The sequence below is a fragment of the Schistocerca serialis genome, chromosome 5 (assembly GCF_023864345.2).
Source record: "Schistocerca serialis cubense isolate TAMUIC-IGC-003099 chromosome 5, iqSchSeri2.2, whole genome shotgun sequence".
Classification (NCBI taxonomy): Eukaryota; Metazoa; Arthropoda; class Insecta; order Orthoptera; family Acrididae; genus Schistocerca; species Schistocerca serialis.
This window is the reverse complement of record NC_064642.1, coordinates 582,970,254-582,986,554: the sequence shown is the minus strand read 5'-3', so window position 1 is coordinate 582,986,554 and position 16,301 is coordinate 582,970,254. Positions and strand designations below refer to the sequence as shown.

The 16,301-nt window shown below is 45.9% G+C and overlaps 1 protein-coding gene across 1 annotated transcript in view; it reads left to right on the top strand.

Annotated features, from left to right (window-relative positions):
- LOC126481489 (uncharacterized) overlaps nucleotides 1–16,301 on the top strand; it is a 160,955-nt gene that overhangs the window by 114,156 nt on the left and 30,498 nt on the right. The window contains exons 3-4 of the mRNA XM_050105269.1: nucleotides 3,440–3,552; nucleotides 8,360–8,501. Of these exons, the coding sequence (XP_049961226.1) occupies nucleotides 3,440–3,552; nucleotides 8,360–8,501 (255 nt within the window). The remainder of the gene's footprint in view (nucleotides 1–3,439; nucleotides 3,553–8,359; nucleotides 8,502–16,301) is intronic.

The following is a 16,301-nucleotide window of genomic DNA, read 5'->3' as shown; positions in this document are numbered from 1 at the left end:
GTGGCGAATTTCTCCCCTCCACTACCCGGCCAGGGCCATTCGTCTGCGGGCCGGTGGGCCTTTTGGCGCGGACCGTCTTCCGCGTTCCCCGGCGCGGCCGCTGACGAGTGCGGTGTAAACTGTCCGCTCGTACCTGGCGGCGCCTTTTGTCGGCAGACAATCGCACGCGCAGCGTCGCCTTTGAAACGCCGCCGTCGCTGCGTACGCAGGGTCCGGCGCGGCCCACACGCACCGCGGCGCGGGCGTGGCCGACGCTATCCGATTCATTAGCGGCCGGCTCGCCGCCTTTGTCCCGCGGTGCCTTCCTGCTGGGCTGCGCTCCAAACACTGCGTGGCAGCCGGGCCGGAAATAGGCAACACGCCGAGACCAGTTCTCAAACAAGTCCCTAAATTTGATTTTCTCCGTGATGGCATTACAGACAACACCGCACAAAAGCAAACGCCATCTAGTATAAATGTTTTTCGAAAGTGTTGTAACTTCACATTTATCGGTTGTCAAATGTTTACAGTGTGTTCTCCTAAGATTTCCGAGGCCTCGCTGTAAAGGAGAAAGAACGAAATAATAAAGCTTTTTTGATATTTTCTGAAGGAGGAATTCGTACATTCTTCTCACTAAACGACATCTAAGTTACGTAATCTACATCGAAACGCTAAAGAACCTCGTATAGGCATGCTTATTCAAATTCAGAAATACGTAAACTGGCAGAATACGACGCTGCGGTCGGCAACGCCTGTATAGCACAAGTGTCTGCCGCAGTTGTTAGATCGGTTACTGCCGGCCGCTGTGGCCGAGCGGTTCTAGGCGCTTCAGCCCGGAACCGTGCTGCTACTACGGTAGCAGGTTCGAATTCTGGCATGGATGTGTATGATGTCCTTAGGTTAGTTCATCTTCGTACGTATTTAAACTGGATGAAGGTTGAGTTACTGCCTGCTATCATGCGGAGCACGTGTTGATCTCACCGCGGACTTTTAGACTGAGCTGCACACAACTGATTTCATCACAGTGTACTGGCCTGAAGATGGCGTTGACGCAGCGTCGGAACTAGTAGCGAAGTAAATAAAAAATCTTAAGTACAGCTGGAGGAATTTCATTTTTAATAAAAATTGTACCAGATGTGTCCCACCTTCAACCAGTTTAAATATGGATGTACGAAGTTTTTTTGTTAATTTCTTCAGTTCTGTGTGGCTCAGTCTAGAAGTCCACGGTGAGATCAAGTTTAACTAGTTCTAAGTCTATGTTAAGTCACAAAGTGCTTAGAGCCATTTGAACCATTTTAGATCGGTTACTGCTGCTACAATGGTAGGTTATCAAGATTTAACGTGGTGTTATAGTCGGCGCAAGAGCGATGGGACACGCCATCTCCGAGGTAGCGATGAAATGGGGATTTTTCCCGTACGACCATTTCACGAGTGCACCGTGAATGTGAGGAATCCGGTAAAACTGCAAATCTCCGACATCGCTGCGGCCCAAAAAGATCCTGCAAGAAAGGGACTATCAACTACTGAGGACAATCGTTCAGCGTGGATGAACTGCAAGCCTTCTGCAGATTGCTGAAATTGCAGTGCTCGGCCGTCAAGGAGTGTCAGGGAGCTAACCATTCAACGAAATATCATCGATATGGGCTTTCGGAGCAGAAGACCCACACGTGTACCCTTGACGAGTGCACGACGCAAAGCTTTACGCCTCGCCTGGACCCATCAACTCTGACATTGGGGTATTGATGACTGGAAACGTTGCCTGGTCGGACGAGCCTCGTTTCAAATTGTACCGAGCGTATGGTCGTGTACGTGTATGAAGACAACGTTATGAATTTATGGACCCTGCATGTCAGCTGGGGACTGTTCAAGCTGGTGGGGGCTCTGTCATGGTGTAGGCCGTGTGCAATTGGAGTGATATGGGACCCCTGATTCGTCTAGATAGAACTCTGACAGGTGACACGTACGTAAGCATCCTGTCTGATCACCTGCATCCATTCATGTCCATTGTGCATTCCGAAGGACTTGTCCAATTCCTGCAGAATAATGCAACACCCCACATGTCCAGAATTGCTACAGTGTGGATCCAGGAACACTCTTCTGAAAAATGTTTTTTATTCCAGTCTTTGATCACGATATAAATTCTTTAGACGATGACCGGTTTCAGTCCGTAATGACCATCCTCAGATCTTTTTTTACACCATGTACTAAAGTGATAAGGCCATAATGGCGACCATGTCGCAGTTGGTGACACTCTTCTGACTTTAAACAGTTCTGGTTACCAAGCTCCCCAGACATGAACATTATTGAGCGTATCTGGTGTGTCTTGCAACGTGCTGTTCAGAAGAGGCCTTCACCTCCTCGTACTCTTACGGATTTACTTTCCAAACTTCACAGAAGCTCTCTCCGAACCTTGCAGAACTAGCACTCCTGGAAGAAAGGATATGTTGGAGACATGGCTTAGCCACAGCCTGGAGGATGTTTCCAGTGAGATTTTCACTGTCTTGTGGAGTGTGCGCTGATATGAAACTTCATGGCAGATTAAAACTGTGTGCTGGACCGAGACTAGAACTCGGGACCTTTGCTGGAGAGCTTCTCTGAAGTTTGGAAAGTAGGAGACGAGGTACTGGCGGAAGTAAGGCTGTGAGGACGGGGCGTGAGTCGTGCTTGGGTAGTTCAGATGGTAGAGCACTTGCCCGCGAAAGGCAAAGGTCCCGAATTCGAGTGTCGGTCCAGCACACAGTTTTGATCTGCCAGGAGGTTTCATATCACCGCACACTCCGATGGTCCCGAGTTCGAGTCTCGGTCCAGCACACAGTTTTGATCTGCCAGGAAGTTTCATATCAGCGCACACTCCGATGGAGACTGAAAATCTGATTCTGGACAAATTTTTGTTGTCGTCATACCATTCCACAGTTAATGGTTGCCCATATTCCCAACTGCAAATACATTTAATGCACGAACGCCAGAGTTTAGAAATAGCTTCCGTCCGATCGTTGTTTGATACTATCCCGACCTTCCCTTTTTGAGAACAAACATCGGGAATCTAAACGTAGCACGTGTAATTCTAAATGCATAGCTTGAGAAAGGGATCTGTTCAAATGGCTCTAAGCACTATGAGACTTAACTTCTGAAGTCATCAGTCCCCTAGAACTTAGAACTACTTAAACCTAACTAACCTAAGGACATTACACATATCCATGCCCGAAGTAGGATTCGAACCTGCGACCGTAGCGGTCGCTCAGTTCCAGACTGTAGCGCCTAGAAACTCTCGGCCACCCCAAAGGGATCTGTGCTCCCACAACAATAATGTGCGCACGCGTTGTCAAACATGGGAATGAATTTCTGTTTTGAAAATAGTAGTCCGGAATGAAACCGTTCCATACAGCTATTCCATACCAATTATCGCATCGCTTCATGCAGCTTATTGACGTAGCGGTGACGTGTGGTGCTGTACACACAGGTGCTGGACGCCGAGCTGCACAGCGGTCCCGGAATCCCGCCCACGGCGATGATCGCGCTGTGTTCGGCTCTGCTGCTGGCCACGGTGCTCGCCGCCTCCGTCCTACTCTGCAGGTAAGCGAGTCGCCGTCTTCTGCTTAAACGCTCCAACTGTGTTAAACTGTACAGGGAACGCAATACCGGATGTGTCATAATGGGTAGCTAAAACTGATCGGGCTGAAACTGTAGCCTAGGATAACACAGTCAAAATTTGGTCCAGTAAACATGGGTCCTACTCGAGCCGCCACTGCCTGTAGTACGGAATGTATTTGTAGCGTAAGCTTTTCCATTCAGCTCATACCTGTTTGGATCAAATTTGCCGTAAAAAAAAAAAAAAATGTTCAAATGTGTGTGAAATCTTATGGGACTCAACTGCTAAGGTCATCAGTCCCTAAGCTTACACACTACTTAACCTAAATTAACCAGCCGCACAGTCCATGACTACAGCTCCTTAGCCGGCGGGGTGGCCGAGCGGCTCTAGTTGCTACAGTCTGGAACCGCTACGGTCGCAGGTTCGAATCCTGCCTCCATATGTGTGTGATGTCCTTAGGTTAGTTAGGTTTAAGCGGTTATAAGTTCTAGGGGACTGGTGACCTCAGATGTTGAGTCCCATAGTGCTCAAAGCCATTTGAACCATTTTTGCAGCGCCTTAGTCCGCTAGGCTAAACCCGCGCGGCTTGTCGTAAACCCACATGCTGTTCATGAGTTATGACATCAAGAGTATTTCCCATTGAATAAGTGGTTAGGAATACTAGCGAATTGTCTCAATGGGGCAAACTTGATGGACGAGTTGGGAACTACCAAGACTGTGCCTGGACATTCTCTTTGCGCAACATTGGCGAATGTGCTACTTGTACCAGGACATGCTGGTGCTGATGTAAGGCGATAAGCGCTTCTTGGAAAAAAAAAGAAAAACCACTGAAAAACCCAGAAGGGGAGGAGGAAACGGAACTTTTTGGGTTGAGATGGTATTGGTATTATTGCACTGATTTCAAAGTACAGTCAAATTTATAAAGAACTTGAAAGAAGCAGTCCACTTATAAGAATGACGTCACCTCTCCTGTGCCGTGCATGCATCCACTGATTCAGTTCAGAAGTGTGTCATAAAGCCGTAGCGTCCTCCTCTCAAGTACGCTAGCCTAACACTGATACAACTGGTCTTGGCGGCCATGCATAATGGTACTGTGACGCATTTGACGTTCGAAGTGGTCCCACACTTGTTCTAACGAGGACAGACCTGGGATCTTGTAGGCTACAGGAGTATCTCAACATCATGCGGTACATAGGAAAAAGTGCCATGTGTGGAGGAGCGCTGTCCTTCTGAAAAATGCCACTAGTACCCTGTCGCATGAGAGGTAACACGTGAAATACGCGGCGTGCCCGTGACGTAACATCGTGCCCCCAGCGTTCCCTCAATCACTACCAATATTATTTATACCCGATAGATCCTTAAACCATGACGTCAGGAGTAACACAGCTGTGCCTCTTCAAGACATTGTATGTATGGCGCCTAGTCCCATGTTGCCACCATACTCTCTGACGATGGTCGTGCGGGATAGTACAGAACCCCGCAATTCATCGCTGAACCCTTAGCGGCGCCATTTATCATCAGCTTATGCTTCCCGGTCACAGCACCGTTCCAGACGAAGCAGCATGTGTTGTGTTAAAACGATAGCCTACGTATGGGGCGATGATTCTCTAGTCTGGCTGCTCCTAGCTCTCCAGCCAACAGTGTGAGATGACACGGAATGTTACAGGGAATCTATTACTTGGTCTCGTATATGAGGTGCAGATGTGAAAAGGTTTTACGCCGTGCTTGGCTCACAGTTGGGCGATTCTCCCTTGCGGTGGTCAGACGTGGTCGACCGGATCCTTGACGATGTGTACGCCTGCCCTCACGACCCCACTTGCACCAGCTTCTGGCTCTGTCACATCCGAATGCCTCAGAAATCTGGATACTGCACGATCCGACCAACTGGCCAAATGGAGCTTCGGAATGAAGTAGATCTCTTTCAGATCAGGTGGTGGTAACGCTGTCACACTCGAGTGAGCGCCATTGCTCCGTGTCCTTCACAGTAATTACTCAACATCTAATGCTGTTCACCCACCTTATATACCCTACCAGGGCTGTTAACAGCACTCAGTGCGAACAACTCTAATGGACCCTGGTGGCCGTACTGCCTCTCACAGAGAATTCCAACTCTCGTCATTTACATACTCAGCGATGGTGTTTATCTGTATGAAGTTACATAGACATACGACCATGTTCGACTTGTTTTTGTCTCGCAATGTATAACGCGACAATGGGGTCCAAGATGGATAGCCTTCAAGATCATTTGTTCTTAATCTTCTGGAATTGATACTGTCTGGAATCCTCACAAAAGTGAAATGAACAGAACTCACTCTCATACGGTTGAAGAACAGCAGCAGTGAAGTGTACCTTCTTCTCAAGCTTAACGACGTTATCTATGAATGTTTGAAAGAATTAACAACTCGCGGCAGAGACAGATGCACTAAGAGATGAGTGCATCTCAATGGGAGAATATCACGCGACATCTCAACAGCTATGATTGCACAGTAAAATATAACATGTAATGTGCTGAAGTAGTATTGAATAGGTCATTCGTGTTCTTTGAGCCCTATTAGTTTTGAAACTACTGAAAAAGTTTGCGTTTAAAATACATTAGAACTAACTCGGACAATCATGAAGTTTGTTGGGGTCGTAACGACACATTCGCAATTACCGCGCAAACTGCTCGTTCTTCACCCATGTTTACTGGAACGCTTTACCTTGTGCTATATTATCGTGTACTTCCACAAGTGTATCATAATAACCTGCTACGTTGTTTATGTGTAATTTGTTGTAATGTTGTTTATGTGTAATTTGTTGAATAATCTTCATGTAAGAGAATGACATACTGAAAGTGATGCGTAAAGATTGTCACCTAACCACTATTTTTGTCTACGAAGTAACGTCAGAAATATTACGCTATTAATTAATATACGCTTTGGAACTGCTCACACATTTGGATATTTGCTGTTTGCTCAACGGATGACGTGTGCACTTCGTGATTAAGCTGCCATATGCACGTGACATTGTTGCTAATACTTCTCTCGAGTATCTTCACTGTTGGTTTTGCACGGTATTTTGAAAGTTGCTACTGTTGTATAATTCCTGTGATAAACACCAACGTTCCAATACGTACTGCAAGCTAAAACTCCTGTCCTATACAGTAAGTCTGTATACAACAAAAATTAAAAACTACTACAACTACATCCATTTGTACGAGTTTTAGTATCTAAATGTATCTTCTTCTCCTCATGCGATGCGACACCGGAAGATGACGCTGATTGTATTGCTGGTCACTTCTGGGGAAATGGTGACATTTTATCATGTAACTTCCAATACGTACTCCAAGCTAAGACTCCTGCGCTATACAGTAAGTCTGTATACAGCTAAAATTAAAAACTACCACAACTACATCCATGTGTGCGAGCTTTAGTACCTAAATGTGTCCTCTTCTCCCCGTGGGATGCGACACCGTATGATGCCTCTGATTGTATTACTGGTCACTTCTGGGGAAATGGCGACATTTCGTCAAGTTACTTCCTTGAATTATTCTATAGCTACAGAACAGTGTGCGAGGGTTTTAACTTTCAATTACCCCAGAGAAGAAAATGATGGAGGGGAGTAGGCGGACAACCGATGTTACTTCATTACATTAGATGATTGTCGAATACTCCTCTCAAAATTACTAGATTGAAGAAGGTACTCCAGTTTAGTTTGCCCCAGTTTGGGCCCCTCAGTGGTGCATTTAGCTGCGATACAAAATAGCAAGAGGGTGGCAACGCGGACCACGTCAGAAGCGCGGAACAAACATCCTTGCGGCTGTTCATCCATCTGCTTATGACCTAAACGAAAATGCTGCAGATAACTAAAGAGAGTCTACTATCACCATACCGTTTCCATAGTGAAAACGGTTGTCCCTCTAGATGTGGAAATGGTTTGTCACACATCCTCCGATAATACTGCTCAACTCCAGTACATGCCACTAAAGTGAATCGGAATAGTGTGTTATTGAATCCTTGATAGTTCAGCATAGTGAAGTTTGACTGTCTGAAACTATGACGGTATTTAATACTGGCAGGCAGTAACAAAAACATCAGGTACCTTGATGACACCTTAAAGATTCCAAGTTTTATTTCTTCTGACTGACTTTTGCCGCTGGATGGCTGAATGGATAAGTGCCAGACAACTCCAAATGTCAGATGTTCCGTCTTTGTTCGAGCCTAGATTTTTTTTCTTATTGCTTTTGTAACGTCTGGAAATGATCTGTTAATATTAAAAATGTAGTGTTGCACCGTTATTCAGTAGTTCCTTACATAAATGGCTGGATAAGTCAGTTCAGAAGTCGAAGCGAGGCGAGAGCATACCAAAATCCAGTAGAAAAATGCCCAGTAAAGTACGTTGGAGACAACTGCACTTGTCGTGGAACTGCGTGAATATTGTTTTGTAGCAATAAACATGGAACTACGTGCAGCCATTCAATTTTTTTCAGTACTGCACTTCACTTATGGTTGGTCTTGTGTGCAGCTTGGTGACAATACCTAGTAAGTTTTGTAACAGTAAATTAAAGTTTTGCTTGGTGCATGAAAGAGCAGTTTAACGGCAAAGTATGCGTTAAAGGAATAAGTGAGATAATGTTGTTCCCGGAGGAAGATGTCTTCCTTGGTTTATCCAATGCCTATGATACCGTTGAAGCTTCCCTTAGAAAGCCTAGTTCAGCAGTAGACGAACTATTTTCGTGATACACCGCTGATTACTCCACCGTCTTGTTTACGAGTCAGGTGCCTTCATCAACCCATTCTGTTACGTTTACAGGTACCGCCGCAAGGTGCCGAACCTAGTGACGTCATGCAAAGCGTCTCCGCAGAACAGGGTGTGCGACGTGTCGGCTGCCAACGATGTCATCTACGAAGACCTCACCAACATCCGACCCAGGCCCTGCACGCAGCCCCTCCAGGTAATGACGAATCTCTCTCTCTCTCTCTATCACTGTCTCAAACCGGAGGTTCCTTAAAGCAATTCGCGTAGTGCACAACATTCTTTCGTGCTTACAAATTTCGGTTACTGTGTAAAGATACACTGATCAGCCAGAACATTATGAGCGCCTACCTAATAGACACCTTTGGCACAGATAACAGCGGCATAGAAGCAGTGAGGCCTTGGTTGGTCCATGGAGAGAGACAGTAGCACACCTCCACACACAAGTCACCTGATTCCCGTAAATTACGCGGAGGCGGGCGATGAGCTTTGACGCCACATTCGGTTCGATCGGGTTCGGTTTTGGCCAGTTGGGAGTCCAGTACAACAGTTGCACTCGCCGCTCTGTTCCTTGAGCCATTCCATCACACTCTTGGCCTTGTGACATGGCGCATTATCTTGCTGAAAAATGCCACTGCCGTCGGGAAACATGGTCGCCATGAAGGCGTCTACGTCGTGTACCAGATTTTCGGGTAAGGTTGGTGACAATCATGCGTTTATAGTGTATATTATAAAAAGATAGGGGGAAGGTTGATGTATTTTAGAGGTATCCTTGAGAACAAATAGAGGATTCAGTTCGCGTACTGATACTTAATCTAGCAGCATTACAGGGAATTGATACTAAGGAAATCAAAACACATCTTTAATAAGCCCAAGCAGCAGTTTTCGCCCTCTTCGTTTCAACTTCAGAAGAAGATAGTGTTGTGTCAGCTTCTTGTGCTCCGCCAGATAAGACACAGCCCCAAAACATTCGAAACACACTCCAGACAAATACCTTCAAAAAAAGACTTTCTAACACAAACATTTATTTCAGCTATTAACAAATTCCTCCTATTCAGAAATAGTTTTGTTGTTATGGCAATTCACTCAGATTCTGCAAATAATGCTAATTTAACAACGCCTGAATCCAGTAAACGGGAAAACGTAACTCGAACTTAAGAACCTTCGACATCGTAGCCCGTCAGCAATCGTTGGTTAATATATTAAAAAACTAAAAACCCGCCTCGATTGCGAAAAAAGCACCTAGTGCTAACCCAGGTTTCAGCGTAGATAACTACACCTTCTTCAGAACAACAATAAAACTCACAAGCGCCTAAGAAGACCCTTGTCAATGATTAAAAGAACACCATAGCTATACATTTATAAACGAAAAAGAAAAGGAAAAATGTATAGCTAAGGTGTTCTTTTAATCATTGACAAAGGTCCTCTTAGGCACTTGTGGGTTTTATTGTTGTTCTGAAGAAGGTGTAGTTATCTACGCCGAAACCTGGGTTAACACTACGTGCTTTTTTCGCAATCAAGGCGGGTTTTTAGTTTTTTAACTCGAACTGTTAATGCGACTGAAAATACTGCATTCAATCACGTAAGGGCACTATACATTGAACAGCCAGAACATTATGACCTCTGACCTACTTTCGATATAAACCCGTCCAGGCGATAGCAGCGTCACCTGGCGAGGAATGACTGCTACTCAGACACACGGACGGTGCGTGTAGTATCAGTGGACGTGCTGTCCTTGTGTAGAATGGGGAAGCGCATGGTCTGTCAGACATCGAGCGATGGCAGATTGTGATGGCCCTGAGGGCATCTGACGTCATCAGTGCGCTAGACTTAGAACTACTTAAACCTAACCAACATAAGAACATCACACACATCCATGCCCGAGGCAGGATTCGAACCTGCAACAGTAGCAGCAGCGCTGTTCCTGACTGAAGCGCCTAGAACCGCTCGGAGACAACGGCCGGCTCGCCGAAATGTGACTGAAATTTAATTACAATAAATCGTAATGAGGACGGCATGTTTCCATGCATCTTCAATTATTCATTGCCCTAAACCGGCTTACTTTCGTCACACGCGAGTTATAAGGCGAAAATAACTATGAAAATTTGTTAATTACCAATATGACGCTGCCCGTCAGTTTATTACAACAGATCTTAACAATAAGGACGCGTTCTCCAGACATTCAATGTGCTGATGCTTTGAAATTGCATATAGGGCGTGGCGTGATGTATACTATAAAACCCACCGATTACAGGTTTCTGCTGTACACGACAAATACAGTACGGCGTCTTGCTTTCTGCTTGTGACGTAGAGAGCGTCATGTACCATCATGTGTAGTGGCTACATTCTATCCAAGTCTTTCTGCAGTATCGCAGAAGGAACGTCCAACTTCTCGTAGCCCTATCATAAAATCTAGTTCAAACTCAGTGAGGTGTTGACAATGGTGTCTTTGTCGCCTTAAAGACCTTCTTGATTTACATCAGCTCACTACGTGCAGTCTCAACTGTAACTAACGATCACGATCGTTACGGCGGGTGTTTAAAAAAAAATGGAAAAGTCGTGTGGCTAGGGCCTCCCGTCGGTTACACCGGTCGCCTGGTGCAAGTCTTTTGAGTTGACGCCACTTCGGCGACTTGCGTGTCGATGGGGATGAGATGATGATGACAACACAACAACCAGTCCCTAAGAGGAGAAAATCCCCGAACCGGGGCCCCTTGGCATGACAGACAGTCAACTTGACCACTCAGCTATCGGGGCGGACTGTGCGTTTAAAGCAAACCTGATGCATGCTCATAGTGGTCACTTTTATGCGGCTGGCACAAAAGCTGAACAGACACTAGCTTTCATATGTTGAAACGCGCCTGCCGACTTCTTGGTATTGCGATATTTTTTCCGGCAGTATAGTAACTACTACGGGCAGCGTTGGATTTCGCAACCGTGCTCCCCATCACCCGACTCCTACCAAGTCAGTCAGTTAATAATACGATCGTCATGGTTTATACTCCACAGTTTCGTAAATTTTTTGGATAAAGCATGAAACTGACATTTCAGTGTAACTAATATCCTCTGTGGAGACAACATCGGTAGATGCACAAAACATACTTCATACTCGTCGACGTGTCTTGAATGAAAATATGAGATGAATATAACAAGATGTATAGCAGCGTATCACAAATGAATATTACAATTCTTTCCTGAATAGCTTACCAGTATTTACAGTTACGATTCGTGCCAACTGACTGCTTGTAAAACTGTAGCGTGCTATTAATTCGGAAAGTGAAAAATTGTCTTTTCCGTAAGAAGGCAACGTTTGAATCTTCATGCGTCTCAGTGCGACTTTTAAAGCACAAGTACACAGGTATCTGATTGAATTTTGCGTAATAGTTCGGTAACTGTCTGAACCATCTCCTTGAAGTGCTACGAGCAGAAATGTAGGGCAGTTTCACTGTCTGGATTCCGAGGACCCTCGGGCAACGAAGAGCCCAGCACCGTATTTTATGACCACACCCGACGTTTGTCGTCGCAGCACTTTTCGTTTTATATCCGAGCTCGATTCCCAGATTCAACAGCGGTCCATAATACGCCTTTCCCTTGACGTTCGAACTCGGGCATAAAACGGACAGAACGCTGTCGCTACCATAACAGATCACGGTTATAAACGTCCGTTCACTGCAATTTTTGCCTCAGAGAATTGCAGATCAGATGACAAGCATGTCCAGCATTAGTTTTCTCAGTGACTGAAGAGCGCAGTAACTATCGAAATGTTACGAAAAATGCAACATGAGCGCATGGTTGTTTGCGTACGTGCCTTTGTGTGTGTGTGTGTGTGTGTGTGTGTGTGTGTGTGTGACTGGTGCCATACATCGTCTCTTGTTTATAATATTGTAATACTGATTAAAGTTACGAGATGAGAATAGAGAGACGATCGGTTTTTCTTTGTTCGAGATGGATCTCTCATGACTCGAACAGGAAAGTGAAGCAAACGTTTTGCATCTACGGGATTTCAAGATCTGAAGAGTACAAAATGTTTTGAAAATAGCCTGGAACTTTTCTAGAGAGGTTCTTCTGATTTTTATTTGGATATTCTATCCATAAACAAAGATAGAAATACTAGTCGTCGCAAGGTTAAATGGCATGGGTCGTAGTTCTTCCGCCGAGGTATGAACATCTGGTACAATTTTAACCAGTGTACGATAATCCTTGGCCGTAATGGGGCCATGCGCGAGCTCCAGTGGATCCATTTAGACTCACGGCAATGTTCCCCAGAGCGTAATGGAGCCGCCGCCAGCTTGTCTCCATTCCGCAGTAGAACCGTCAAGGAGCTGTTCGCCTGAAAACCGACGGATTCTCACCCTCCAATCGGCATGGTGAAGGTGTCGGGATTCATCAGACCATGCAACGCTCTACTACTACGACAACGTCCAGTGCCGATGATCACGTGCCCATTTCAGTCGTAGTTGCCGACGTGGTGGTGTTAACATTGACGCATGTTTTGGTCGTCGGCTGCGAAGACCGATCGTTAGGAGTACTGTGTGTCCAGACAGACTTGTACTCTGCCCAGAGTTAAAGTCTGATGTTAGTTCCGCCACAGTTCGCCGCCTGTCCTGTTTCACCAGTCTGCCCAGCCTAAGACGTTCGGCACCTGTAATGAGAAGTGGACGCCCAAACCCACGACGTCTGGACGTGGTTTCACCTTGGTTTCGCCACGTTTTGAAGACATTCACCACAGCACTCCTCGAACACCTGACAAGTCGTGCAGTTTCGGCTATTAACGCCTTTAGAAGCTTGTAAATAAAATACGATGCAAATAAAAGCTGCGTTTCAACGTAGCGTAATTGGTTGAAGTGTTATGATCGCTAACGGAGTGTGGATCCGAAGGGGATTCGCGGCCCACTGTAACAATTTCTTTTTTTTTTACCTTCTTATATTCTAAAACGTTGTGGATGGTTACTATGAAATTAACAGAAATATTTTCTGCAGGGATTTTTTCGCATTGGTGAACTTTTATAAGCTGACATCCTTCATGAGGGACAATATCTTTTTGTGTTTCTACGCGTTCAAAGATGTTTAAGTTTTTATTTATGTACACCACAGACAGAACAACATGATTAGCAAATCGTCAGGAGAAAAAAAATGTGCGTTGTGATCGAGCTAATGTAGGAATTATACGCGCGCCCATTTTCGTGAACGAACTGCGTGGTGTGCGAGCCGAATAAAGCCGACAACTGCCGCTGGAGAGCGCTCAGAGCGCAAAATAACGTTAACCAGTTCTTGGTGTGTGCCGCCGGCCCTTGTCTCGTGACGTGGGATATCCCATCTGCTTGCACGTCACCGTTAACTTCCTCGTCCCTTGTTGCAGTTCATAATCGTATGACCTCATTTCGTGGAAAATCTGAATTTTATAAGCATACTCTCGAAACCAGGAGCAGACACGATGCTTGTCTGAACACTGTGCAGATGTATACGACGTTCTCTGCAGACGGAACCGAAGCAGTGGGGCGGGCTCGCGCCGAACGGTAACACAGCTTTCCGCGCCTACTTTAAATATTCAGCTGAGCGAGTGGCGCCGAAAGTGATCGCCCGGTGACTGGACACCACACCGTGCGGCACAGCCCTGAACAGAACAGGCGGGCAGCTGCGGCTGTTTGTGGCCCACCTGGCCAGCCGTATCGGCTGCCCGCCACCCGCCGCACGCTGGATCGCCTTACACTGGCCAGCGATGGCCGACTAAGCCCGTACCACCGGCACGTTCACTCACGCTCCATTGTCCCCCACTTATAGCGTCGCACATCCACACAACAACTCTTGTAACAGCTGTACACTGGCGGCTCATACACTGCTCTGCAAAACCTAAGGACAAGATAGGTAAAGTAACATAACATGTTAACTACTCTGACACACATAGTGGCTACGGTTAGTACAAGCCACACCACAGTTTGGGAAACGGGGCCAAATTTCTAGTAGTTTACTGTCGAGTTGAGATTTTCACACACAAATGTTTTATTCATATCTTACAGAAACTACCAGTACGGCAATAAACAACCTTTCAAAACACGCCGCTAACGGCAATCAAGTAATTTATAGAAATGCAACAGTCTAAAAATTTATTTAAAAAAAAAACCACACACACACACATAAGCTAACAGTACGGCAATAACAGCCTTTCAAAACACGCCGCTAACGGCAATCATGTAATTTATAACAATATAACAATTTAAAAGATTTAAAGAACATTAGTAAACAGGATACTAAAGTAAATACAGAACTCTGTTAATAAAGTACGGTGAGGTAGTGAAGCTACCAACACCGCCATTAAAAAAAAATCTAAGGTCTCAGCAAACACACGATTAATGGCAATAAAGGAATGGAGGAATTTAAAAGGTTTTCAACAAAAGTGTCCTGGAATATTAGAACATCACAGATATGACGGATCCGTGTAAGGCGGCCAAAAATCACCCACTCAGGGGTGCTCAGGCTAGGCAGAATACTGACCAATTTAAATACGCCCGTAAACACAATTGCCACTCTCAGGCTGGTCACTGCACTGACTTTTAGTCAGTGGAAACTTGTAATAAGATGGCTTAACTTGCTGACAGAATTAGAGCTAATCTCGTGCAAGGTAACATTACACCACACAGTCCTGAATGAGCGACCTCATGATCAACCAAGAAGAAGCATGAATTTACTCATCACACACGACAGAATAGCGAAACAATTAAACTGCCAAAACTACACCTCCCATCGGACAGTAACGAGAGGAGGAGGATAGATCACTGTCTTCAATTACACCGATGCCGGGGACAGGAAACCCGATCGGCTGAGGCCACAAGGCAGAAGAGACACTGGTTACGCAAACTTATTACTTAATGATTAAACCTTCCACAGACTTAAACTTGCAATTATGCTCGAACAGGCAGTACACGACCTCCGATGGCAAGGATCCACACATCCGACCGCACACGCGTCGCCAGTGTACCCAACACGCCACGGTCACGCGACAACACGCTCTGTCACCGGAGTTCACGTCTTCTGTGCAACGTTGACGGGTAGTGACCGCTCCTTCACGTTAGGTGTCTCGTTTTTAAACTCCAGTATTGAAACGGAGGACTGAAAGAAGCTTCTTAACGTCCCACCAAGGTTAAATGAACAGCAACTAGTCGTGGGGCGATTGTGTATACAACCAACCCGCGAGGAGCTCTTCCGTCAACTCGACCCGCTCGTAACACACAACCGACATACATCACGTGGCGACTCGGTACAACCGACCATCTCTGGTCCGCGCTGGCGAGCCACACTGCCCTCGCGTATCCACCAGACTCTCTGAGCGCACGCCCCTACTTCCACGCCACCACACGAAGTTACCACCTGTCAAAGATCTCACTTCCTACATAGCAGTTTCCCGGAAGCAAAACCCAGATATCGATAGCAGAGGGAAAAGACAAACAAGCAGCCACTTAATGACAGACAACATATCAAACAAACATGTCAGGGGAAGAAAAGGAAAACCAATGCAATTTAAACACAAGGTGTAGCACGAGTCGATATACAGCTCATAATCGGTGGAAATGAATGAAAATGGGACAGAGCGTTGGCAGAATTCTCTCAGTCGTGCACAGAAAGTTCGACGTCACATGGCGTGAAGTCAGCGTCACTGTATCACCAAAAGGGACTGGCCCAGCAACACGAGGCAGTTGAAGGAACGGGAAAAGACAGTGTGTGTCAATCTCTGACTTGGTTACGCTGCGCTGTTGCGGAATTTTCATTACAACATGACCCGGAGACAGCGTGTGGATGGCCTCATACGGGAAGAATAATCGGGAAGAAGGATGAAGTGTGACGAGTGTAGCCCAGGAGTTTCGTAATGCTCGCACCATTGTTTCGCGTGCATGGAGAGCATTCCAAACCATGGGTGCTGCTACTCGATAGAGAGGAGTTGGTCGACCACGGCCAGCTACAGTAGCAGATGACTGCTACATTCTGCAGCAGGGAAGAAGGTACC